At 37.8% G+C, this 27,566-nt stretch overlaps 1 protein-coding gene across 1 annotated transcript; it reads right to left on the bottom strand.

Moving 5' to 3' along the window:
* Positions 1-6,768: 6,768 nt before the first annotated feature.
* LOC103807626 (Fanconi anemia group C protein-like) lies at positions 6,769-25,075 on the bottom strand (the record flags this gene model as incomplete). The annotated part of the gene is made up of 7 exons (XM_009080366.1): positions 6,769-6,912; positions 8,836-9,036; positions 11,740-11,911; positions 16,821-16,902; positions 17,709-17,781; positions 22,386-22,485; positions 25,023-25,075. Coding segments are annotated over 7 exons (825 nt in total), but the record flags the coding sequence as incomplete, so codon positions are not given.
* Positions 25,076-27,566: the final 2,491 nt, after the last annotated feature.

Here is a 27,566-nt window from a genome sequence, read left to right as displayed (position 1 = left end):
TCTAACTTTGTTCCACAGTGGTTTTTATGTTGGGTAGCAAGAGTTATTTACTTTCAAACTGTAGCCCCTTAGAGTGAACTCTTGCAAACACAACATAACTACAAATTAGAGTGTGCCAGCAACCATCTTACTCTGTTCTCATCTGCTTCTGGGTGTGCCTGGAACTCATCTATTTAACTGCCAAGCATGACCAGCTAAAACTTTATTCTGCTTTATTCAACTTTACATTTGAAAAGTACTATTACTTATTACTCTGTAACACTGCCATCAAGATTTTTTCATTGCTACCCTTTGTGCTGAAACTGCCCATTGTGATCTATAAGCATTATCATCGTTGGTTTCTTTTGACTACAGGGCTTTTTAATCAGCTCCCAGTTTTAGTTGAGAGAAAAACTTAGCCCTGCTTGCTTGAATATTAAAAAAAATGCAACTATATGACATAAATGCTGAACATTTTTCTTTTTTACATAGATGAAGAGTCAGATGAATAATTACAAGATTGTCCATTTCATGCAAGAACAAGAAAGCCCATCTACTGACATTTTAGGGTTTATCCACACACCTTCTCCCTAGTACTTTCCTCTCCTTTCTTCAGTCAAATCACAGAAATGCAGGTTTCCCACTCGACAGCTGAAAGAATGAGAATTAGGAAGCAGTAGTACTAAGAAAATAGTAAGACCAGTCTTAGTTATGTCTTAAGATAGCTGATTCTCTTTTGCCAATATGAAGTAATGCCAGCATCAGCTGAAAGGCTGATGTGACTCTGAGAAAACCTCTACATCATAGAATGAAGGTCAATGCTAAAAGTTGGTGTATTTTGCATTATTTTTTTTGCATTAAGAGCATTCAGCAACAAAATCACAGGTTTAAAACATGCAAAAATACAATGTCACCAAAAAATACTCCCCGTTCTGTTTTGAAATACAGCTGTGGCTTTGGTTATGTTTTAGAGGTGGTAAGGACCCACAGATCCCAGTACAGTCAGGAAGGAGGAGTTTATTCTGTAAGTGTCCGAAAAATCAGAGCTAAATTGTCTTTTAGATTAGCAAAAGAAAATAGAATTGATAGGAAAATTATGAAGGTGGCACCACAACAGGATGTCACATGTTGGTCCGTTTCATATGTTCTTTAAATACACGTGGATTCCAGACTCTGCAATGCCTTTTGAAGAACTGTCCTGAAGTAGAGTTATGGTTTAAGTGGTGTACCATTACTGGGCTGCGCACATGCATGATTTTTGAAGCAGAAGGGAGACAATGTTACCAAACTCTCTTCTTCTTTCATCCTTCTATGACAATTAAGTTTATCAAATCTGAAGAAATCAGGGCAGGTAACAACTGATTTAGAGACTGTTGCATTGTTAGACATAAGCATGTGAGTGAAAGATCTCATTACAAAAAACAGATATTCAGCTCATATGTGATTTTATATGCAAGTTCTGCAACTTCATTCTATGATGTTTGCATAACTTCAACAAACAAACCTGACTGGATCTACCATTTGTACATTCATCTTGGATCCTGGGCAGAAAGGGAGAGGGAGAAAAGAAAAGCAAGGCAATGTTTCTACATAAAGATTAAGCTTGCTCTCCAATGCAGTAGTCAAAAGCAGACCTATTGAAAAGAAATCAAGATCAGAAAAGCTATGATGAAAAATAATCAACAAGTATGATCTGAAACCTTTAAACCCCAACAGAATTGGATGTTATTGCTTCATCACAAGGTCTAGGCTTGACATTTGCTCAGTATCCATTCATGGCCTAGCAATTCAGTCTAGCCTGGAAAGTGTGCTGTACTGGGTATTGCTCAGCGCTGATCATTTGTGTTTTAGCAAAGAAGCAAACACATGTGAAAGGAAAATGGAAATATAAAGTGGGTTTTGCCGTGCATTGTAAGAAGAAATATAGTGGTCTATGGAGACAACATTTGTACTTTAGTGATGTCTTCAGAAAAGACACTCGTGATCCTGCCTGCCAGAAACTGACAAAACGCCTGGATTCACAGGCATATCGTCAATTTCCATCTTACGAATTAATCCTGCATCATATTTCAAGGCCTCTCTCCTCTTCCATGGAATCCGATACTGGCTTTTCCCTCTCTATTTGCAGACATCTCAAGCTGATATGGAAGTGCAGCACAGTCATAGGGATTATAAGCACTTAAACACTTACAGACAGTCCCTATAGGGAACGGTAGTATGGGTGGGAAATTTGCATCTTCAGCTACATTACAAGACTGTTTGGCAAAAAAAAAGCTGAAGTCCTATTTTCAGAAGACTTATACATGATAGAAGTTATGGCATCATTAGTCAAAACAAAGAAAAGCTGCTTTCTCATATGTGAATTATTAGGGGAACTTGTAACGGTAGTAGGCAAATGACAAATTGCCTGCACCTGTTTGGGGAGCCTCAAAATAAACTCATAAGCTAAGAAATAAATTATCAAGGAGTGAATAAACTGTACATACAGGCTAACTGGCACATACACATGGGAAATCTCAAGGACAGTAATTCAGAGTGCTTAGTCAAGAATATGTAAAAACGTGAGCTCTTCAAGATGACAGTATGAATCTGCAAAGGTTCATGGGCCTAACAGGTATTTTTATTGAATAGGATAGAAAGGAGAGGGTTATTGTTCCTGTAGGGTGTCCTTGTTTATTAAATGAGTCTATCATCTGACATAATACAGAAGAGTTATGAAACGTGCTTTCCAAGCAGTATGAGATGGGAACTTAAACATACAGACCTGTTAAAGACAGTATTGCTGGATTTTTATTTTTGTGCTACTTGTTCAGGTTAACTGCCATGTATAGAATTATTATTTCGTAATCCTATCAGTACTACAATATAAAAATCACAGCTAAATTTCTGCAACTGAGTTTCAACATGCTGGATTTTTGTTTCTTTGGCTCTCCCCTCACACACATGGAAGAATACACAATGCAAAGTGAAGCGCAGTCTTTGCCTACTACCTATATTGCTGCAACTCAGCTGCAGCCAGCTGACACTTCAGGTTTTTGTTTCAGTGGCTGATGGCAATCCAATGCTTATCCCTAGCTGGCTCCTGGCCACTCAGATGATCCAGTCAACTGTGAGTACACTTAAGCCATTGGAAGGGGCTCATGAGGTTTATTCCTTCCCAGCACCCACACAGCTGGTTAAAGGAAGATAGCCAATGCAAGCAAGGGAAACACCTCTTTGGCAGTCACTAGTGAACAGACCACCTAACAGCAAATTCCCAGAATAAACTACTCTGCTAAGGCAGCAAATGAAATGGCTACCATGAGCATATCTTTTAAATCCAGGCAAGCATTTAAGGAAAAATTGTATCATGAGTAAGGAAAACTTGCCAAAGAAGTGGATTTAAGGAGGCCCACATCTGAACACTGCTATGAATTAAGTGTTATGGGATGCCTCTAGCACTGGAGTATTCAGCTACAGTGATTTAACTACTGGTGCTGCCTAGCAAAACATGCTGACTGCACAACAAAGCCATAGCAGACTATCTGGGAAGTATAAAAACATGGATTCAAACATGGACTCGTGTAGAATTCCAGGGTTTGACTTTTTAAACTCAGGCCTAGTAGGACACTGCACTTTTACGTCAGAAATTAAACCTTTCTACACCCTCCTTATAGCACAGGAGAAACTGCATTTTAATAAGCATGACATTATTCATTCACTCAGAACATTAGGATTCTATTTTGTATTAGATAATTAAGATATATTAGATATATTAATTCTGTATTAGATAATACAGCAACACAATGGAATAAACCTGTTGTAATAGTGTTTTAATTAATAACAGCAAGCAATTTTTGCTAAATGTTTTATCCTAAACTTGCAGAGTGCTAATGCTTCAGAATTTTTTTGATTGCACCCCTGCCAAACCAAAATCAAGCCAAACATATAGCACCATGGCATGAATTCCAGCTTACTTATATTAATACTAACTCACTTGCATCTTCAGTCTGTCTATTAACAGCACTTTGCACTTAAAATGCTGTGACTATGGAAACTTAATCAGAATCCTAGAAGTAACAGATTAACATATTACTGCTGGTCAGATAAACTGCAGTATCCAGTAAGATACCAGTTCCTGTAAGACATCGCAAAATGAATACTTTGTATAGGCTGTACTATAGTAAGATCTTGATAAAATGAGAGCCACAGAACTGGCTTTTTTTTGTTTTCTAAAGAAAATCTGCAGACACCACCCAGCCCCATGCTGGAAACCTTGCAAAATTCAAAAAGCTGTAACTTAGCAGTGCTAGACTAGAAAGAAGCATAATCAACAGAGAAGTTAAATTTGCTTTTTGTATTCTCACTCAAAACAACCTCTTGCAGCAGAACAATTTCAAAGTTCTCTATAATCAGTGTATTATCCCGAACTAGGGTGTGTGCTGACACGGAGGTGGGAAGGAACAAGCTACTTGAAGCTTGATTTCAGACCCCGTTGGTTTGTTCAGCCTGAAGGGTCCCAAGAACATTTCCAGAAAGCAGCAATTACAGAGGAGAAGATGCACATTGGATGAATAATGCAGGAGCCACCATATGAGAAATCTTCCATTACTCAGATCTACCAAATCAGTCACTCTGTTGCCTTCCACTGGCAAACTAACAAAAGTGGCTTCAACATCCCACAAAATCACAGCTTGTATCAAAGTTGGATCATAATTCAAGCACTGTGAAAGAGCAAGGAAAAAGAAATACCAAAGACTTATAAGAACTGTGCTAAATAGAGCAAAAAGAATGCCAGTACAAATGTAACTTTTTTAAGTTACAGACAGCATCAATTAGGTTTCTTCCTTAAAGCCTGTTAAAACAAGCCAACTCTCCTTGTCATATTTAAATCATGCAGTATTTCTTAAGAAGCCAAACACAGGAAGACATGAATGTACCAATTCACTACTAATTTTGGGTTTTCTACTACCTTCATGGTACATTTCCTTCCTGCTTGAATTGACTTATTTCTATTTATCAGGATATTGATTTTGTTTAAGAGAGTTAGAAGAATTTTAATGCATTTTAAAAGACAGCACCATGAAAAGCTGCTTAACAAGTCCTCTCCAAAAACTGCAATACATATCTAATTATAATAACCCATGTCATTCATCTAACCAATCTGCAAGAATCATGTATTGCAATTCTTTGCCAGTCTAAGTAGCTGAAATTGCATGTAGGCTTACTATGGAGAAAGCTTATGGACACCAAAGAGCCTCATATCCAACAACTGGATTACAAATTAAAGCAAAAAACAAATCATTCTTACTTTGGACTAAAATTTTAGGTTATTTATCATTCTAGGTAGTGCATTCCACATGTGTTTCCACCAGACAAATACTTCAGAATTTATGATCAACTAATAATTTAGTTTAATCCCATGCTTTTCAGGTATGGTATTCAGAGAACAGAAGACTGGGCTGCTTGATTTTGCTTTTTCAGATACGTATGAATATCAACAACAGAAAACTTGCAACATATCTCTTTCTAGATTTCCACATAGAAATATTTTGAATCAAACAAAAGGAAAAAAAGCTTTTCTTCACAGACATACATTATGTATTTGATATTTCTTTATATGCTGGAATCAAACATTACATGAGCAAACTGACTGAGAGGGCATGTAACTTCTGTAATATGACACCCTGGGAATAAAATGGTAAGAAATCAGTCAACAGCATTACAGAAAATATTCTTCCACTTCTTACAGCCAAGGGACACTACGTACATCGTTTTTCCTTTCCCTTGCTCAAAAAAAAAAAAGCTCCATTCAGAAAGCTGCATTAATTCAAGATACATGTCTCTGATTTTATATGCAAGAACTGTATTCCAAGCAGCATCTTTGAACATAGCACAGGTGTTGGCATTAAAGCTACCTGTCTGTGGTTTCTGCAGGAGTCAAAAAAAACTAAACAAACAAGCAAGCAAACTACTTCTGGACACAAAAATGAAGGCAGAGAGTTGCTACCATATGCTCTCTTTAGGAAATTTGGCCCTCAAACTGGAAGACGTTCCTATTTCTCTGTTGAGCTTGCCCTGTTTTGTCTGAATAAAAAATAATTTCTTAAGCAGATAAACAATAGGATCAGTCATGGCACACGGTAAGTGGGCTGTACCGCAAGCAACCTTCTATCTGCAGAATCTGTTGTTGAAGACCAGCAATTGGTATAGTACTTTGCAGAGAACACTATCCTGTGAAAGCTGCATTACTGAAAAGAAAAAACATTTACCAAATCTGGGAGGAATTTCATTTTGGAAACATTTTCAAAAAGAAGGAAAGAGTTCAGGAAACATCACTGATTTCCTGAGAACACGGAGTGCATTCACCATGAATCACTTGAGATCATCGTTGGTTTCATAAGAGCAGAATTATAGAACAAAACATTTTAGAAACAACTTACCAATCAAGAAATTGGCTATGATTTGCTAAAAAAAACACAACCCACATGCGTAATTTGAAAGAAAAGCTGAACCTCAGCCAGAAAAACAAGAAGAAGATAAGCGAACTGCTCTAAGTGATGTAGGTCTCTTGTAACCAGAGGGGCTCACAACAAAATCTTTAACTCTCTTTAATATTTATTATTATGTATCAAAAGGTTAACATTTTGAAACAACGGATTATTTTTAATCACTGAGGAGGCAATATAAAATTGTGGGATATGCGTATGTAGATATCTTTGTACCCGTGGTAACCTGTGGTGTGAGATGCTAATGGAAATCTGACACATACAGATCTGATTGGCTGCCTTGATAAACAGATATTAAAATCTAAACTTTCAAGATAGGTTTTTGAAGAAGTTCATTCAGCAGCTTCACAATCCATTGGTTTTCTTCTCCATTTTGCTTAAATCTGTATGCAGTACGGATAAGAAGGCTGCAAACTTCTTTGCTTGTATTAGTTGCCTCAGTAATCTAAAGGGAAACAGAAAATGGGAATTAATGTAATTACATTGCTAAATACTAAGAATTCTCCACTAATATTTGCAACAAAACCATGGGTTTGTCCCTCACCACTTGAATATGTGAGATGCTCTGAGTTCAAAAGCAACTTCTGCCCAAAGTATTACTTTTCATACATCGTAGTGGAACAGAGCAACTGTGAGATTTCTACTGTTCTCTCAAATTTAAGTGAAACATACCAAGAGGCCAGAAAGTTTTAAAAGTTTTTTAAAAGGAAACAAATGGATAGACAGTGTACCCACTTATAGGTCACCTCCATAGAAAGCGACTGTAAGCATTCTTATGCTAAGAAAAAAATTGATCATTTGAGAACTTGCACGTAAAATATGAGAAATATCTTAGCTCTTCCTAAAATAGAAAAGTATTATGTCTGTTTAGTCAGCCACCTGTGTCATAAAATCCCATACACATGCCATATACCTGCATTGCTGAGTGGACGGGGTCAGTAAAAAGTAAATGAACATGAATTAGAAGAAAATAAGCTTACTTTTACCGTATTTGACAAAGCAGCATAAACAAGGCAACGCACCTCATCATTACTATGTACAATTACCTATAGTGATAAAGGAAGATACATCACCAATTGTCCTAATGCTTAACCATCACCCACGTTTGCAGTCACTAGGAGTCCCAGTAGCAGCGAAGGTTTGGAGAATCCCTCCCAGCAGCTGGGAAATCCTATGCAGTGCATACACTCATAGGTGAGGTTTCCAAACCCACTGTGACTGGGGTCCAGCTTTTACACACCTTAACAAACAAATCCATAGATCTTAAATCACAATATGTGCAGTAATACCTGGTTTCGTTTCCTTGTATCAGTCAGACAATGGACCTGGCCAGGGTCCATGTTCCAGGCAATACAAGCCTATCATCTTTTACTCTGTGTCCACATTCTTTATTCTACTCTATTACTGGTTAATCCACTGTGTTAAACCAATCAGGTTTATGATCACGCATCTTGCATGCGAATTTCAAGCTGCTCACTCCTACAGTATCTGTGAGAGTTCATGTGAAGGTCAACTCTGGCTCAGGCCTTTGTAACAGGCCTTAACAATACGCTTTACAGACAGAAGAACACGCTGCTGCTGAAAGGAAAATCTGTTTGGAATTGTTAAAACCACACACTGGCCCTAGACCTGCTGGCATAGGAGGCACGTACTTCTTAAAAGAATATGGTTTTATAGTTAGGAATGAATTTCTAATCTCATACTGAGATAGCACTGTTTATCTGGAGAGACACAAACACATTTTACAGTTTGCACCAATATACCTAAAGGTTGTAATCAAAAATAGAAAGATACAGTGGGAAGCTTCCAACCTTCTACTCGTCTTCAGCTTTTTTCACACCCTGAAAGTCATTGTCTTTAGCTCTTCATTATTTCCTTCTCTTTCAGTTACCACACTGTTTTCCGGCTTTGCTAAAGCAGCAAGCTTCTACCACATCAATGCTAACACCTAGTTACCAGCTGTTTCATCTAATGGAAAACAGTGAGAAAACAGTTCCATCATCTCTGCAGTTGATGGATAATTTAGGGAGTGATTTATAATTGAGAAAAACAAAATGTTTACACATGCTATCTATACCAACTGTAACAGAACTGTAGTTATCCCTTAATTGCAAACTCCTACTTCAACTATTTCTGCATCTGTATAGTCAGGACAGCAACCTGTTCAGTGAGATCTTATCAAGAAGTGAATGGAAAATATTTTGACTGTAACTGAAATAGGTATGTAGCACATTAGATATAGCCATTGTACTCGTGATCTTTAATTCTCTGTTATGTGTTTACTTTATTAAAAGGTAGAAACCTAAATCCAAAATAGTAAAATAAATATATATTTTACTTAACCTGACAAAAAGGAAGAAACACTTACATCAGAAATACATTCCTGGGCAATCATAGGTCCACCAGAAGAAAACAGCAAAAAGTTGGTCAGAAGATGTGTCATAAGGTGCTGGCTACAACACTGCTCTGTATCTGTTATCCTGTGTACAGCAGTCTCCAGATCTTTGAGAGAAAGGTCTGTACAGTTGAAGAGTGTCATTAGACAACTGTAGACTGCTTGAGCTTCCACCTGTAGGAAACAATTTCAAAGGATATGGGATCAGAGAAGAGTAAAGGTCAAATCTATGGTGTTTTTCCTTTGGATTTATTCACTAAAAGGAAACTGAATCCTTGGCAGAAACTACCCAAACATGACAAGAGTTTGAATTTAAGCAGCAGGGAGAACAAGGAAGGAAGGGCTGTACACATTTCTTTTCTACTGATTCACACACAGAGATGTGGACAGAATGGATCTTTTAATTTTCTTTGGTCTTACAAATTAAGCAGACAGGGCACTGAGCCAGGATTTTACCATTTTTTAATAATAAAAGGAAATGGAGAAAATCCCTCAGCAGAACATGGTCACATTTTTGCATTGTGAGAAAAAGAATAGAGGCTCCTCAAGGGCTCATTTCAGTATTGCTGCTATAAATCAATTAAATCCCCATGCAACCTGACCTCAACTGATAAAATGTTCTGGTAAGAAAGCAGTTTTTTCCTTCTTCCTGCGCTGTTTGCAACTTACGGTTTTATGTGGTGAGTTAGCCAATAAAACTTAATTTTTATTGGGAGTAGAAAACAGAAGATTTTGGCACCTACACAATGGAAAAAGAACTATAAGCAGCTACTGCAAAAAATCCTAACAATAATTCTGTTTGCTATATTAAAAATGAACCAAATAAACTTGTAGAAAAAATGCAAATGAGTAACTGCAGGAACAATGGGAAAATACACCAGTGCAGACCCAAAGGGATAGGACACGCATTTCCTAAGAGTATTCATTGAGACAGTTTGTTTCAGTCATTTATCTGACCTTGACCCACCCGTTTAGCAATTTCACATAAAATAGTCTGAAAAAGCTGCTGTTCTTGAATTAAACCCACAATTACATGCGAGGCACAAATAATACCAGAATCTACAGAAAGGCAAAGGCAACTGGAATTCTTCAAGATTCTTTACCCCTCTGCACATCCTATGTGCCAGGGACTGCAAATGGATAGTAGCTAGCTCTGCTCCAAGAGTTCATGTACCCTCGGAGTCTCATTCTTAGTGCCAACCTCCAACCTTTGTTCCTTCAATGTTTCAGAGCCTAAAGGTATGAAAGGATTCCAACAAATGAATAAATATTAAGGAGCACTGTATTTAGTCCTGCATCTATGCCTGAAGTCTAATGAACCACAGAAGGAGCCTTTTTCTTCTTTAATTTTAACCCTATGTATTCCACTGCTGATATAAAGGTGTTACCTAAAGTTAGGAGCAGGAAGATAAAATCTTAAGTCAGGTGTGCACAGCTTTCCGCTCAAAAATATCCTGAATGAAAAGTACTCCAGGTTGACATCTGCCAGAAGTTCCTATAGAATCTTAATCCTTAAGTGGTGAAAGGTGCAGGGGTTGAGGTAGAAACCACTTCATTTGAAGGAGCTGAGAGCTAACCTGCCAAAGGATAAATTAAACCAAAAAGCAAATACCTAACTAAAGACAGGAGCATTGCATGAACTGTGGGAATGCTTCTGAAGTAGCCTGATGTGCAAAAAAAAAAAAAAATCTTACTTCAAGTACCTAAGGAAAGAATGATAATGAAATATTAGATCTCTGGGAAAAGATGAGTAACTGTGTGGGTTGTGAGTAGCAAAGCTTTTTTCTCACTAAAATTTGTCATATGACAGAATAACAAGCTTCTAGAATAGGGGGGACACAGGGAGATGATTTTATAAGTGGGACAAAATTATTCCATTCTGTGGTGCTGGAGTTAGAACAATATTCCATACATAAATCTGCACCTGTAGTGCTTCAGTTTCATTCACTAGTGTTTATTTCTTACATTCTGCCTTCTTTCAAAAACAAACCCTGATTTCTTTACTTCACTGTAGCTCTAGCCTAACTCTGCTCAGCTAACATCCCACCCCCCACTTCTAGACTATAAGAAATAAAAGAAAAAACAAGTGATTGGGAGGGGAAAAAAGATGTTGCATAATGCACTGTTGCACATGGACCATAAGGTGTAAAATTAAAGCGTGATGTTTTACTAGTGTGGTATACTGAACTGCATTTTTACATCAAACAGAATCCTTTTTCAAACTAAGGCAAACTAGAGAGGTTGCAGCCAAATTTTAAATCTAGGCTTTGTAGATTGCTTGGGCTACTTCAAACTTGTATAATAGGCTTGAATTAAAGGCTTTCATGTATTTGCATGCATACACAGCACTCTTCGTGCAGTACAGTCTGTAAGGTTAGAACACTGTTCCTTCTGTTAGAAACCTAGCATATGGGAATATTACATACTTGTCACAGTATGCCAAAATGCCAAAAGGTTAGGATTCAAGGCTGTGTCTGATAAGTATCTTTACTGCTTTGACTGCTGTGATTTCTCCGTGTTTACTTCTCAGAAGATGCCATAACATAGGAATACTGGGTTCTGCCACACGGCGATTTAACAATTATCATCCCTAGAGTAGTTTTACTTGTGATTAAAAGCACCCAGGTTATCAAAAAGAACGCCAAGAAGGTGCTAATCTATATAATGTACATTGAAAAGAGGAAAAATGTTTTCCAAATTTCACAAGAAAATTTAAAAAAATTATCATTCAACTTCTCCACTGCAACACAAGTCCCAGGAGATCTTGTAAAGTCAATACCTTTCTCTTTTCTGGTGTGCACAATTTGTTTATTGGTAATGAGAGAAAATCAAGACAATTGACTGCTAATTGCCACGTACTATCGCTACATTACCCACCATTGTTTGAGTCCTTTGTTGGTTTGCATTCTGAGGACAGTAGTAAAATGCCAGCAGCCACAGCAAAGTATCTGGGTTTACAGCAGCTCTAAGTAATTGTTCTGCAGCAATATCCATCCATTCTCCAGAGCAAACAACCAAATACCAGATTTCAAAAAGATCAGTGAGAGAACTGGAAAATAACAAAGATAAAATTGAGTATTTCTTGTTATTTAACATTTTGAATTGTCTTAAGTGCAAAAGGTGCTGACAGTTAACTTTAGAAAAATCCTTAACTACTCTTCATCAGACAATGCTTTACCTGCTAAGCATCCAGCCATGTACTCTGTTATATGAAGTCACCACCAAGCAAGACACACCCAAGATACAGATTAACTCTGGCGGTAGAACGGACTGTCTGTAACACCAGTGACTAAACAATAAATATTATATATGAAAATACACATTATAAAATTAAACCCTACCATTCATACCCTCCAGATGTAGGATTTTCAAAACTTTAGATCGTATCTCAAGTATTATACTCTAACATACTATTGCCTTCCGGTTTCTCTCTGTTGCTTTCCAGTGTTATTTTCTGGGTTTTGTTAATTCATGAGGAATTACATTTAGATGGACTATATATGAAGTTTTAAATGATATTCATCTCCTGACTCTTTAAATTCATGTCCTGTAATGAAAAATTTGAAGGTGTTTACAACATAGTTATCCTAAGAAAGGTGAGGATGGACCACCACTCATCTCTACACTTTCTCACATACACTCCTCTAAAGTTAAGAGAAGACCAAAGAAAAGAGAAGTAATGGGAAGATGCAAACTGCCTGCAGCAAAAAGTTAAATTGAGCATGGAAGGAAGGACAAACAGAAGGACAGCTAGAAGGAGACTAAGAACAAGGAACATTTACAAATTGTTCCAATTTGTTGTGCCAATAAATCTGGCAGAATTTGGAATAATTAGAGTTTTTTCTTGTGTTTTATTACTGAGAACTCCGATAGCTGCTGTGACAGCTTTCCCAGGAAATGTCAAGAGATCTCAGAAATATCAGGAGTCCATGAAGTTGTCTGATACCATTACATTATCTGGGAAATGTGATAAGGTCATAGGTTCATCTTTAAGACTTTCAGAAAATGTGGGAGGCACAGTTTTATGGATGAAGGTGTTGCGTGTGCAGACAGCATTCCACGTCTGGAGTATCCTGGTGAGTGATGTGGTCTACAGGGGTCCTAGAAATCATTGCTCCTGTAAATGATATTGTCTATATGCTAGGGAATATCAGGTCTCAAAATGCTATTCCCAGGCCACAAATCAGCAACATCACTGGTTTTGGATAAGTGTGATCACTGACCTCAGATGCGAGAGGTTAACAGAGTCAAAGAGAGTACTGAGCTGAATGCTATAAAAGTCACCACTGCTGATATACCACAGCTTTTGGAGGGGCAGCAACATGGCTCAGACAGTGGGGAACTAGAGATGTGTGACAAAATCTGAAACTAAATTCCCCAGCTAAAGGGACAGGAGCAGCACATGTAAAGTCTTTGAAGATACTAGAATCTGGAAATGCAACATTAAAAACCTTTGAAAAAATAAACTAAGGTGATAGTTATGTAGAACAACAGCTCTCCCCTCAGCAAAATAATCTACTTGCCTGATCATATGTCAACATTGTGACAATGTGAGTGGATAGGCTGTGTTTTATACATAGTGATTTACAATCAAAGATAAAATTTAATCAGAATCATAGAATTTAAGAGTTGGAATGGACCTTACAGATCATCTAGTCCCAGCTTCCCTGGCCTGGGCATAGACACCTCCTCACTAGATCAGGTTGCTCAAGGCCTCATCCAGCCTGGTCTTGAACACTGCCAGGGTTGGGGCAGTCACCACATCCCTGGGCAACCTGTTCCAGTGTCTCACTACCCTTATATTAAAAAAATTTTTTCTAATACCTAACCTAAACTTCCCCTCCTTCAGTTTGAATCCATTACCCCTTGTGATGATAGCATCACAGTTCCTAACAAAGAGTCCCTCTCTGGCTCCCTTAGGCCCTTCAGATATTGAGAAGCTGCTAGGAAGTCTCCATGCAGTCTTCTCTTCTCCAGGCTGAACAGCCCCAACTTCCTCAGCCTGTCCTCATAGGGGAAGTGCTCCAGTCTCTTATCAACTTCATAGCTTCCTCTGGATTTGCTTCAGCAGTTCCATGTCCTTCTTATGTTGATGACACCAGAACTGCACACAGTATTTCAGGAAAGGTCTCACGAGAGCAGAGGGAAAGAATCACCTCTTTTGACCTGCTGACCACACTCCTTTTGATGCAGCCCACGATTCAACTGGCCTTCTGGACTGCTAGCACACACTGCCAGCTCATGGTGAGCTTCTCATCCACTGTCACTCCCAAATCTGTTGTCAATCCATTGTTTGCCCAGCCCGTGTCTGTGCTTGGGATTACCCTGACCCAGGTGCAGGACCTTGCACTAGACTTTGCTGAACTTCATGATGTTTGTATGGACTCACCTATTCAGCCTGTCCAGGTCCCCCTGGATGATACATCCCTTCCCTCCAGCGTGTCAACTGCCCCACACAGCTTGGTGTTATCAGTGAACTTGCTGAGGGTGCACTCAATCCCACTGTCCATGTCACCGACAAAGATGCTGAACCCAGCACCAACCCCTGAGGAACACCACTTGGCACTGACCTCCCTAATTAACCCTAATTAAAAGTTAGTTACTGAGAACAGATAACTATATTTAGGGTAATATTGACAGTATTTACAACTGGAAGTGTTTATAGCTCAAAAGGCAAATACAAGTCCTTAAACTTTAAAGAGAAGTGATTTTAACAGGTACTTAGCAAAACAGAATTTAGTTTTTGGCTAGAAAGCCTAGGCACCACTGCACTCACAATTCACCATTACTTTCCTGTACCATTATGTGTCTGTTTTGGAGTCATGTACATTCCACTTCTGTCCCACTGCTCTTTTTGCATGCCCTGTAGAGGTACTTATGCTCCACTGTCCTTGCTGAAAGTGAACCTTCACTTTTTCTGGGACTTGCCCTCACAAAATATACATGAGTTGATTTCTAAATTAAAATGTCATTTAACATTTACTCTTCACTGAGATGACTACATATAATAATAAATCACATCACAGAAGTAATCTGTTGATTAGAAGGACACAGAAAGTACTTTTCTGTAAGATTCACATTTGGTGTAAAATAGTATAACTGAAAAACAGACTATATAAACAGAGATCACTGGTTGTAAGAAGCAAGAGGATATGCTGTATAATAGTATTTTTTACCCTCTGTAGATCTTATTAAGTGGAAAGAATGCAGAATCAGGAATAAAGCAATAAAAGAAAATTGAATACAGTTCCTCATGTATATTAGCATTTAAAAATGTGTTAGATCCATTTTCTTTGTAACTGAGAAGGATTTGGTAGAAAACATAATTGCTGAAGGAGTTCTAAAGGAAGTTAAGAATGTATTCTGGAAACTAAAATACTATTCAAACTAGTGTGCTATCAAAAAAAAGACAATATAAGCCAAGAAAGGGCAGCGCAACGAAAGGAGAACAGACATGCTTCTATTATTGCCATGCATTATGATGGATGATACTTGTTTGTCCTAAGCTTGAGTTATGTGTTTCTTTAAGAAGCCAGGGTCAGCTACTGGTCACACTCCAAGGACAGAGAGGTTTGACACACTTCAGGGATGAACAGGCGAGACATAGCACAGAAATGCAGCTCATACAGAAAGTGAGAAGCTACCAGCAGACAGCCTGGCCTCAGAGGGAACAACAAAAAGCTTTTTTCTGCCACTCAGCAATAAAAAAAAAAATCCCTGTGAGTTAACTGAAACTAAACATGGTCCTAAGTGTATCTGTTCCAGGACATGAGGGGACAGCTGGGTATCTTGTTTCACAAGTCTGGCCTAGGTGTTCTATGTTTCTCTTGAAACATTTCGAGTTTTAAATCAAAATTAAATTACTTTCTTTGAATCTAAAAGCTGTTTAACATTCTTTGGACAGCTCACTCTCCCAGCAGATCTAAGCAGACTCATATCCAAGACCTTTCTAAGTCAAGTCTCATCACACTCCTGATTAAGAAAGAATTGCAGTGCAGCAGCAGCAGACAGAGATGAATTTTTTTTATTCTTTTCATACAGTCCTAGAGCATCCACTACCAAAGCAGAATTAATGCAGACAAACAATATCATTCATTATAGCAACTATTTGAACAAAAAAAAGCCAAGGGCAACAGGTCAGTTGCTGCAGTCTGGCAGTCGTATCTTTATGAAAAAAATCCAGAAATATGAAGTTTGGGTATTTGCACAAGCTTGCAGAAAGCCAATCCAATCTCCTTCATAGAACAGATTTACAGGTTTTGGAGGAGAAGTGGGAGAACAGGTAAGTATGAGCCTCAGCCTCGGTCTGTTCCTATGAGGAGAGGCTGAGGGAACTGGGGTTGTTCAGCCTGGAGAAGAGGAGGCTCAGGGGTGACCTTATCACCCTCTGCAACTACTTGAAAGGAGGCTGGAGTCAGGTGTGGGTTGGTCTGTTCTCCCAGGCACCCAGCAGAAGGACAAGAGGGCACAGACTCAAGCTCTGCCAGGGGAGGTTTAGGTTGGCTATTAGGACGAGATTTTTTACAGAAAGAGTGATCAGGCATTGGAATGGGCTGCCCAGGGAGGTGGTGGATTCACCATCCCTGGAGGTTTTTAAGATGAAACTGGATGTGGCACTCAGTGCCGTGGTCTAGTAACCACGGTAGGCTTGGACTCAATGATCTTGGAGGTCTTTTCCAACCTGGCTGATTCTATGATTCTAAGCATCTCTGTTATACAGCCATTCTATTTCTTGAAAGAAATGAGATTTTGTTTACATAAAGGCTCATTGGTCATGTATATAGGTGCTACAAAGCTCAGGTTCAGTAAGTAATCTAAGAACTATTCTTTAAAACAAAGCTGTTCTGAGAACAGTAAGAAAATTATTAAATGCAGCCACTAAAGTCTACAAACGACACAATTTTTCACCAAGTAGCATATGCAAAGAACATAAAGTTAGAAAATCTTATACTGCTTACCTAATGTTTGTATCTTCTACTAATGCTTTGAGCATATCTGAAATGTGTTTCAAGTGTTGAGACCAGTATGTAGCTGGCATTTCTGAGAAGGGAGGATGAAAATAAACCTCTTAAAATCCTAGTCTGTCCAACCAGAACAGTGAAATTAACCACATTAAGCTAGCTTTAAAATTTCTGCAGCTTGATTCAGTTATCGCAAATCATTTAAAATTTCATTTTAAAATTTCCCAATTTTCAACAATACCTATTAATGTGTTTTGTAAAACAGTTCATTGGCAAAGCCATGTGAGGAAGTACAGTTAGGAAAATTCAAGAGAGGCTGATGTTCCCTTGCATAAATGCTATCTCAATATTAATATGATCAGTGGAGTAACATTCTCAAAGGCTTGCGTATGGAGCTTGAATTGTTGCTCATAAAAACTGTACTATATTGAACAGTGGTTTCTTGATCTGTATGAATGTGAAACCCTAAAAAAAAATTAGGTTTGCAATCTAAAATATGAGCAGAATTCAAGCTTTAGAGATGAACAGAAAGGCTATTTCTTGCAATATACATATGCAAATATTCATAATGATAATAACTGATATTGTAAGAATAGACAGTATTTTTAAAATCTCAGTAATGTGGCTTCATCCCTATACAATTATGCTATCTGTTTTAGTTATTCACTTCTGGTTTAGTTTTCTTTAAAATTACAGCTGTACTATTGTTACATAAGAATTACATGTTCCTGCAAACAACACATTAAAAGAATATTATTAAAATTGCTCCAACACCCCTATTTAGGAAATGGCAAAAGTTGGTCTCCATCCCATTTAAAGTTATTTTAATACATATAAAGACTATGCAGATTGGTAATGCTGCAAATACCTCACGAAGAAACTTACCACTAGGACGTCTGAGTAAAGCTCTTACAAGAGGCTGGTGATAAGGGAAGTAGGCCTTCAGTGGAAATTTATGCTAAGACACAAAAACATTATTTTAAGAGATTTCTGGTCAGTTTTCAAAAAAACCAGTGAATAATCTCATCTAAGGTAATAATTAACAATACAGGCTGAAGCAAGAGAACAGAAAATTATATTTTAGGATTTTGCTTATAGAAAGAGGATATTTAGGAAATGCTTGCTTGGGAAAAGTAATTATTTATGGATTTTTAAAGTATATGCATCAAAAAAGATTCAGAGTATGAAAAAAATTACATCTTAATAGTCTTAGGCTATATCCCTGTAATCACAAAAGTCTTCACTTTTGAGTGAAGTTAAAAGGTACACTAATTAGTTTACTTTCATTCACCAGTGTAAACAAATTCATGCATTATATTAGACTAGGAACTAATAACATCTACAAAATCTGAGGGCATCATGAATTCTATTGCCATCTGTTCAAAAATAGAAACATAAAATTCTAAGGATGTGATTCAGCACCAGGAGAGGGAATGCACAGAGGGAATGCTTGTCCTCTATTTACCTGTGTATGTGCGATTTGTATACTGTGAACACCACTTGTGTAACTGAGACTAGCAGCAGCACACCTTCAATCCTTTTGTTCTGCAAAATTCTACTACAGGCACATCTAACATGTGGCGTAGTAGTAGTAGTTCATGTGCAAGTGCAACATGAACTCCCCTTGAAGTAGGCAGAAAACCAGCTGAATGTACAAGCCCAGAGGGTGGTGGTCACTGACATAAAATCTAGTTGGAGGTCAGCAGCTATCAGAGTACAGCAAGGATCAATACGGGTCCTGTATATCATCTTCATGAATGATCTGGATGAAGGGGCAGAAAGGTTCCCTTGGAAAGTTTGGTGATGACAGAAAACTGGGAGGAGTGGCTGATGCATGAGAGAGTTGTGCTGCCATTCAGAGGGACCTTGACCGGCTGGAGAAATGGGCTGACAGAAGTCTAGTAAAGTTGAACAAGGAGTAAGCATGAAGTCTTGCACTTTGGGGGAAATAATCCCAGGCACCAGTACATGCTGGCAGCCAACCAGCTGGAGAGCAGCTCTGCAGAGAAGGACCCCCAGGTCCCAGTGGACACCAAGCTGAACCTGAGCCAGCAGTGTGCCCTGTGACAAAGCAGTGAATGGTATCCTGAGCTGCATTAGGCAAAGGACTGCCAGCAGGTCGAGGAGGTGATCCCTCCCCTCAGCACTGGTGAGCAGCCACTCCAGCATCCAAATCTGAAACACTACACCTAGTTCATGTCCAGTTCAACAAAGGGCCACAAGGAAGATTAAAGGACTGGAGCATTTCTCCTATGAGGAAAGGCTGAGAGAGCTTGGAGAAGAGAAGGCTCAAGATGGATCTTATCAATGTATATAAACACCTAGCGGGAGGGTGCAAAGGAGACAGAGCCAAGCTCTGTAGTGGCACTTGGTGGCAGAGTCACAGCTAGTGGGCAAAAACTGAAACACAAGGAGGTTCTGTCTGTGTATCAGAAAGCACTTTTTTATTTTTTAAATTTCAAATTTATTTTTACTGTGCGGTGACTGAGCACTACCACAAGTTGCCCAGAAGGCTTGCAGAGTCCCATCTGGACATGGTCCTGGGCATCTGGTACTAAGCAGGCCTACTTTTGAGCTGGGGAGCTGGAAAAGAAGACCTTCAGGGGTTCCTTCCAACCTCAAGCACTCTATGATTCTGTCATTTTAGTCCTTGAGTCTCCATACCATCGACTTTAGAACTTTTCTGTCCCCTTGCTTTAGGAATAAGAGGTTACTTAGCAAATAGATCATCTCTGGAAACACAGACTGGGAATATAAACTCCATGAAATGTGATAAATTTCTATATCCAATGAAGACCATATTTAGTAACTAATTTCTTTTGGGATATACATGCATATATCTTAAAACCATACATAATGACACATTCACTATCTACTGTTCTTTTTTTTGTGTTCTGTAAACAACATTTAATTGAAATTACAGCACACTAATACTGCACTATTCTCAGACAGTCTATGTATCACTGGTATTGTAAGACTCTAAAAGTCTACTTGTCAAGAGGAATTAGGTTCATTAAAAAATAATAATCCCTGTACTCAAGTATACATGTAGCCAATCAGCTTGACCAAAAATCCCCATGAACAAGCAACCCTTGACACAGTTAGCAGTAGCCAAGACAACCCACAGCATGTGCCACATATGAAAACAGCATTGTAAAGCAAGTGAAGACCAATTTTCAGCATATCATTTAGTCAAAGCAAAAAAGGTTGGCTTCCTATCATATAAACACAGCCTTTTGGGCACTTCTTTCTTTACATAAGCCATCACAAAATACAAAACAAGGTATAAAGATTCAGAACAAGTTTTGATGCGGCTGGTTATAATAACAGCCATGATGTAAAACAGGAAATAAAAGCTGAACACTGGTTTAAAATATTTATCCAGCTATTTAGCACATACTTCTCATGTGAAGACCACTGACAACTCTGTAATGATCAAGGGAAAATAATTCATGAGTAGATTATAATTTCCATCAAATAAAAACATGAACTTTAACTTCAAAAATTTACAGGCAACATGACCCAAATATCCTCTGGTCAGCTTTCACTACCATCACAAACTTCAAGAAAATCTGATAGTACAAAAATATCCTAGCAGTAATCTCAGTACACGCATTCTGAAATTTCTTCAATGACTACAGAAATGAGACTTTTTCATAAGTAGGTTTAAACTCCATGTTTAGTCTCCAAAAACGTGGAAAAGACTATTCATAAACCCAGTAGCACTGGTTTTTCATACTCTTCAGCTTTTTTTTCTGCCAAACCTTGTTCTCTCTAGATAATCTACACTTGTTATAATAAACAGCTACTTCTGATACCTGCCATACTGCAATAGAGAATCATTTTCCTCCTTTCCTGCAAAGCTGTGAACTGCCAGACATGACACAGTTCTTTTCAAAATTTTATGGATGCATCTGTTTGCCTAGCCTGTTTTCTCTCAACTGTACTATAAATTCCTAAGGCCTCAGATGAGCAGGCAGATCACTCCTAATCGTCTATCATTAATATTTTTACCACTTCTTCCATGAAATGCTAATGGAGCACATTATGGCCTGTGAATGGCAACCAGATACCACAAAGATGGGTACCTTATGAATATATGTAATGTTGGTATGACACAAAAAAAGCCATAAAGAAAAGGTTCTGACTTTAGGAAGCAATCTTTACCTGCATTTTTGCATGCCAGCAGTTAGTTAACATTACAGTTGATTCATAAGCTGTGAAATAAAGGCTTTTAAATTCTAATACTGAAGATAATGCCTTAACTAGAACCCCAAGAATTAAACTGCATACAAGTAAAATAGAAGAAGCTTAACATTTGAAACCACTTCAAAAAGGTGGGCAATAGTCCATGTTGCAAGGCCAGCAGATGAAGGACTCTCACCCTGAAGGAAATGCTTCACCTGCGTAACAGATTAGCGTAACAGATTAGCTCTCTGATGGGTGTGAAACCTTTACTTTCATTCTCACCCAGTGATCCACACCTGGGGCTACAGTGTGCTATTGCCATGCAGTCAGGGTGGCCTAGGATTAACATGCACAACACCCATGTATCAAGCAAGACAGCTGCCTGAAGCTAGAAGATAGAACCAATCACATACTGCTACCAGTATGTCACAAGTTCCAAGAAGTCGCAACACTTTCTTAACTACCACCTCTTCCAAAAGATACAAAAATCAAAGGAACTGGACATTTTCTGAAGTCTAAAGTGAAAGCTATTAAGTGATAGGGTACTTTCCAAACTTGCATCATAATAACTGGAGTTCAATAGCCAAACAAAATGGTAGGGATGTGAAATGACAGAGTGATTAGGGAACCTGAAAAGAGGTTTGCAACCTATAGACAAGACAAGATTTTTTCATTTCTCCATATTTAAATTCAAAAGTAAAATACTGATCCTGCTTGTTTAAGTCAACACATGCAAAGTAATTCTATTTAATTCAGTTCAGGAAGACCTGTAAAATAATCTGTACAGAAAAAGAGACACTAAACTGGGAAATTTGAAGCTTTAGACAAAAAAAAAATTTCTGAGAGGCCATCGTTGAAGATCAGAAACTGAAACCAGTATGTATTCTGTGTCTTTTGTCTTCTGAACAGATAAATCCGACTATTCAGTATCCTACTTATAATTACTCAGGTGACAGGGATGGGGCTCTTATCACTGCTTCATTTATTACCAAAGACCCTGCTACTGCTTACGAAAAATGTATCTCATGTTTTTGATCCTTTCTATCGAAGATAAGATGCTTATGATCATGTTCACTCTACAGGCAGAAACTAAGCATCAGGGGAACTGCCCCTGTGAAAATCAGTTTCAGCTGCAGGACTACTCCAGGGTAAAGTTAGGTAAATTGCTGCTACATATTGGTTTCACACTATAATTTTATTCACAGGTAAAAATATTTTAACTGAACTTTGACATATATATGCAGCTCTAGAGAGATGCTATTATTTAGCTCATTATATTCAGTTACCCCGCTTAGGAGCAGAACTGGTATTTTTCTTGTGAAATTTTATACCTTCTCATTAAAAAGAAACATTAAAAAAGAGATCTTTACTAACCTCCTCATTTTCATTCTGATGAGCCTGAAGGAAGAGCTGTGTGAACATCTGTACTATGGTCATAACTTCTGAAGCTCCATCAGTTTCCATCAGTGCACTCCTAGCATTGAAAAGTTAGATTACGACAGATCAGATAATTAGTCTGCCCTTTGTGCTACTTTTAATTGAAATGGAAAAAAAGGTATATTCTTTGTACACTGTAGATTCAAGCTGTGTCTGAGCTCACTGCATCGGTACAGACGCTAACAGAAACACTAACTTTGCAGGCTTTTATATTTTGTTTTAAATCTTAAAAAAACAAAACATATGCAACTCCTACAGATAAAGTAGATTTAGTAAATATATACAATATACATGCAGACAAACATAATTTAGCCTACCAATAAGGATAAATAAGTACAAAATTTTAAAGCCTACTACAATTTGGCATCTGAACAGTTTTATTTGGGTCAGAGCAACTATTGCCATGATTGAAGTTAAGAATAGTTCAGTGTTTTGTAGGACTGCACCCCATAGGCCACTGTAGACATCCAGAAAGATGAATGTTATAATTGGCCTTCTATAGTGCATAATAACCTTGAGCAAATGGAGCAGAAAAATATATAGGTAATGAAATGCATTTCCATTTTCTTATTTGAATTTGACATACAACAGTAAGGAGACAAAAATTTACAGAGTTGCCAGTGAAATGTTTCATTCCTTCCATAATGATCTAAAAGGTTAGAAGACACATTACTGTAACAGAGACACTACAGACAAACATAATCACTGACATAAAAAGAAGTGGTACACAGAAACTCAAGACAGTCTAGGTGTATGGACTTCTGTATAGCCACACAAAGCAAGAAAGCACTGGGAAACAAAGACAGAAGTTAAAATCCTTGTGATAAAATAATTTAGCACAATTAACCTCAATAAATGCATGCAAATAGCAGGAAAGTTGTTCCAGTAAGAGATACAATGCTTGGATCCATAGTTCTAGCGATGGATCTAACAATAAAATATAAGAAGTTTTTTGCCAGCTATAGAAAGAAACCTAACAGTTTCTCAGCAAGGAATTTCAAGTTCTTTATCAGGAGCTCTCTAAAATCTCACGAGACTAAATCTGGAAGTACGTCCAAGTATGTGCAACAAAAACACACAAAGCTGCATAAACCAATAGGACTGCAAAGGCCAGCTAGCACATACTGCTTCACCTATTCACCAAGAGGACCTGAAACATAGTATTTTTAAAATACATTAAGGTTTTAATACATAACAATAGAGAACAAGCACACTAAGTAGAAACAATTCAAAGCAAACAAGGGAGCAGAAATGTAGACCGAGCAACAGGAGAACGTGATTTTTAAGACCATTTGGAATATTAATAGAAGCGCAAAGTTTTAATAGGAAATACTGTGTTGGATGAAGCTCTGCATTAGCTGAGAAACAGCATCTTATCCATTTATACAGTCTACCAAAAGAAAAGGGTGCAAAAGAGTTATGTAGTCTCATGTGATTTTTAGAAAACTTTATATACCATGACCCTAAATAAGCCAAGAAGCTTGAACAAATTTTGTCTCCCTGTACTACCACAATATACAACTTCCAGTTTAAGGCATCAGTACAGGTCTGTGGAAATCACATCAATTTTCAAGTGCATTTTGCTTTGGGAAAGTGACCTGTCTCAACTCTTTAGAAAACACCAGCTCTGTGCAGAAACAGGACTACAGCAACAGAAAGAACTGCCAGAGCAATAGCTGCCAAGTGGTTCCTCTCTCACAATACAGTGGTCTACAGTTCCTACAGCAAAGACTCTTCTGTTAGTGCCTGCACAAACCTAAACATGCACACAGACACACAAATGCCCCCAAACACACGTACCTGGGAGTCCTGTTTTCTTAAGGAAAGCACTTGATGAACACAGGGTATCAGTCAATAAATACTATACTGTTGAATAAAAACTGTAATACTGATATCCCTGGCAGTAGATCTGCTTAAAAAGAACTAAATAATAAGTGAAGCAAAGAGAAAAAGGCACTGAAAACGGAGTAAAAAGAACTGGAAGCCCCCATGTGGTAACCAATATATATTGCTTCAGTATAATTTTAATGCATTCAAAACTAAACTCATTACTAACAGGCAGATCAACTGTTTAATGCCATTAAGAGCATATCTGATATAAATCCTGAAAACCATTAATATAATGTAAAAGAAGCTACACTGGCAAGTGCAAATGTTTTTGCCAAATTCCATTTTCGTAATGGCATGGGCCAAGCCATTTCATCATTTATAATTTTCACATCAAAATCATGTTTTCAACCACAAATCTTTACTGAAGTACAACATAAATTAAAATCTTACAGGCTAAAATACAATGCAGTCAACAGGATCTATAGTAGTAGTAGTAGTAGTAGTAGTAGTAGTAGTAGTAGTAGTAGTAGTAGTAGTAGTAGTCAAAGTTAACAAGATTTTTAACATTTTTCATTATCTGCAGCGTACTACACAGAAGGGGACTTTAAAGCATACAGGTAAAGCAAAAGACATGCTGAAATTATTATACATCCCAGATTACAATATTGCTTCTTCTCATGAAGAAAACCTCAATGTTGAAACTGATCATTCGAAAACACTTCCCACTATACATTCAAAACTTACTTGAAAATTTCATTTACAATTCTGAAAATGGCAGGGTGGGTTGCTGCTTGTGGCTGTTGATAAAACAAATGAAAGAAAATTAGGCATTAATAACAACTCACACAACTGCCACTGTATAGTTTACAGCTTAACTCATGGATGTTATTACACTGCAATTATTAAACTGCAAATCTCAGATCAACTCTTACTAAACCCTCAGACTTTCTCAGGATTAGAATTCTTGGGATTCTCCACAGCGAGACCAAGCAGGCTCAACAGCTGACAAATGCAAACACCAGGGATCCCAAACTGTTTGTGACAACAATCACCACAAATACTGAAAGTGGTAGACAGAAAGAACAGGTTGTTGCATGTGACTGCTAGAGGCAAGACACAGGGAGCAGATTTTCAAAGAGCATTTCTCTCCTCTTTGAAGACAATCCCTTTTGGATGTGATTCGAGGTTTTTGCTACATCTTATAAATTAAATTTCAGAAATTAAATTGATTTTATCACCTTTGCCTTTAATAGTATTGCATACATTTTGGTCCAAGATTTTTTTTCATAGTTTTATCTTCTTCTGTGAATTTCAGAGTTGCCAGTACAAGTTAAATAGCTCAGTGCACCAAAACATTTTTTTTAAACTAGTGAAGCTTTTTACCATGCTACCATGCAAAAGACTGTTTTGAGGAAGCTGTTATACTAAACATGCACTAGTAAACACACTACCTTCTAATCTCATATTCTTAGGCTTTTAGAGCACCTAGAATACCAACTAGTTACACATTCCCCAAAGTATCTTTGCCTAAGTTAAGAAACAAATCCTCATTTTGTGTTTCTGAAGTTAGCACCTGAAGATTTCATAGTAATATAGTTCTTGAACAGTTTAGATTAAAGCATGATTAATAAAATGCATTATATCAATTTCAGGAGGCAGAGTGTTTATAAAATGGCATATATTGTAACAGCTTTAAATGCCTAACATGTTATGGAACAGATAACTTGCACGCATTAGTTTCAAGCTAAAAAGTACCAAGTAGAATTGTTTTTCCTTTTAATTGGACACAGGCAGAATGAGGATTTTGCTCTATATGATCCCGACATGATAATCTTAGAAAATAAAGAGACCATCCTTAATGCAAACTGTCTAGGAAAGCTCCTCGTTTCCCACAGCTCTCTCTGCCATACTGGAAATACCACCCATTTCCATGTTCAGACACATTCCCTTTGTCCCACGGCTGTAGCCAAGCTGTGCTATTAACGTGCCCCATCTAGTGTCCAGAGCATGCGGGACAGTCTGTGCGAGGCTGCCTACAAACTCCCACTGCTGCAGGAGGGAAAAACACGGCTGGATAAGACAAAAAAGAGACACATTCCTCTCCTTATATTTTTCTTTAAAGGAAAATTTGGACTGGAGGATCTCCAGAGGTGCCTTCCAACCCCAACCATTCAGCAATTCTGGGAAAACAGTGGAAAGCTGGTTTTCAGTCCTGTGGGCTGAATGAATTCAGTAATTTCTCCATGACTTTCTGACAACACCAATCTTTGCACAGATACTAATGTGATGATGTACCAACCCATTGTTGATTAAGACAAGTGGAATACAAACTAGAAAGGACCCATCAGCAACCTTTCCTCACATTCCAAGATCAAATCACAGTTCTTTTGAACAAGACCAAAATAAGTGTGCTCTATACAACAAAGAAAACCTTTCCACTCTCTCCTACCAGAAAGCAACAATCTAGAGTACTGACTACAAGAAATCACAGTTAACAGGCCCTAGAATTTAACCTAAGCGTCTGAAATCAATATGAATTTCACCAATGGTATTCAAAAGGGAAAAAACCCAAACATAGCAAAACCAACCCCAAACCCCACTGCTATCTAATTCTACAAGATATTGATCAATGGGCTGCATGGAATTAATTTGCAAGCACTCAGATTAAGAATGCTGTTCCAGCGCAGAAATCTGCCAGGCAATTTGAAGATGCCTGTTGTGCGGCAGGACAAGAGCAGGCAGCATGATTCTGCTGCTGCCAGCAGCAGTTCTGGAGCTGGGGAGCGATTTTCAGCTTCAGGAAGGATTTTCATAGAGTTTTCTTGTTCTTGACATTATCTCCCTATATTTCACATTTTAATAATCTTGTCTGCCACTGTTTTATGCTTTCCCCAGAAAGCTACTCAGAAAATCAAGCACTGGCTACCAGTAGCTTGTTCCACCACTTTTAACACATGCACAATGAGTACAGCACAATACATGCTAAAGCAAAAAGATTCAAACACAGGAAACTGGAGCTGCATGTGTGATAGTATGATTATATATTTTAAGAACATGTGCCCCACAAAAAAACACTGGGATTTTTGGAAGAAGTAAAATAGAAGAAAATCAATGTTTAACATAAAGTATTACAGGCACAAGTTCTATAGATCCATACTTTCGTATCTGTATTATTAGAAAGAAGAGTCCTAAAGAACTAATTTACAATACAAAGCCAGAACTGAATAAAGAAATAAGAAAAATATATTTGTATCTATCAGGAAGCAAGTAAATGGCACAAAGCGGAAC

The sequence above is a fragment of the Acanthisitta chloris genome, unplaced genomic scaffold (genome assembly GCF_000695815.1).
Source record: "Acanthisitta chloris isolate BGI_N310 unplaced genomic scaffold, ASM69581v1 scaffold24368, whole genome shotgun sequence".
NCBI classification, from domain to species: domain Eukaryota; kingdom Metazoa; phylum Chordata; class Aves; order Passeriformes; family Acanthisittidae; genus Acanthisitta; species Acanthisitta chloris.
The sequence above is the reverse complement of the archived record's forward strand: the minus strand, read 5'-3'. Positions and strand labels throughout refer to the sequence as shown.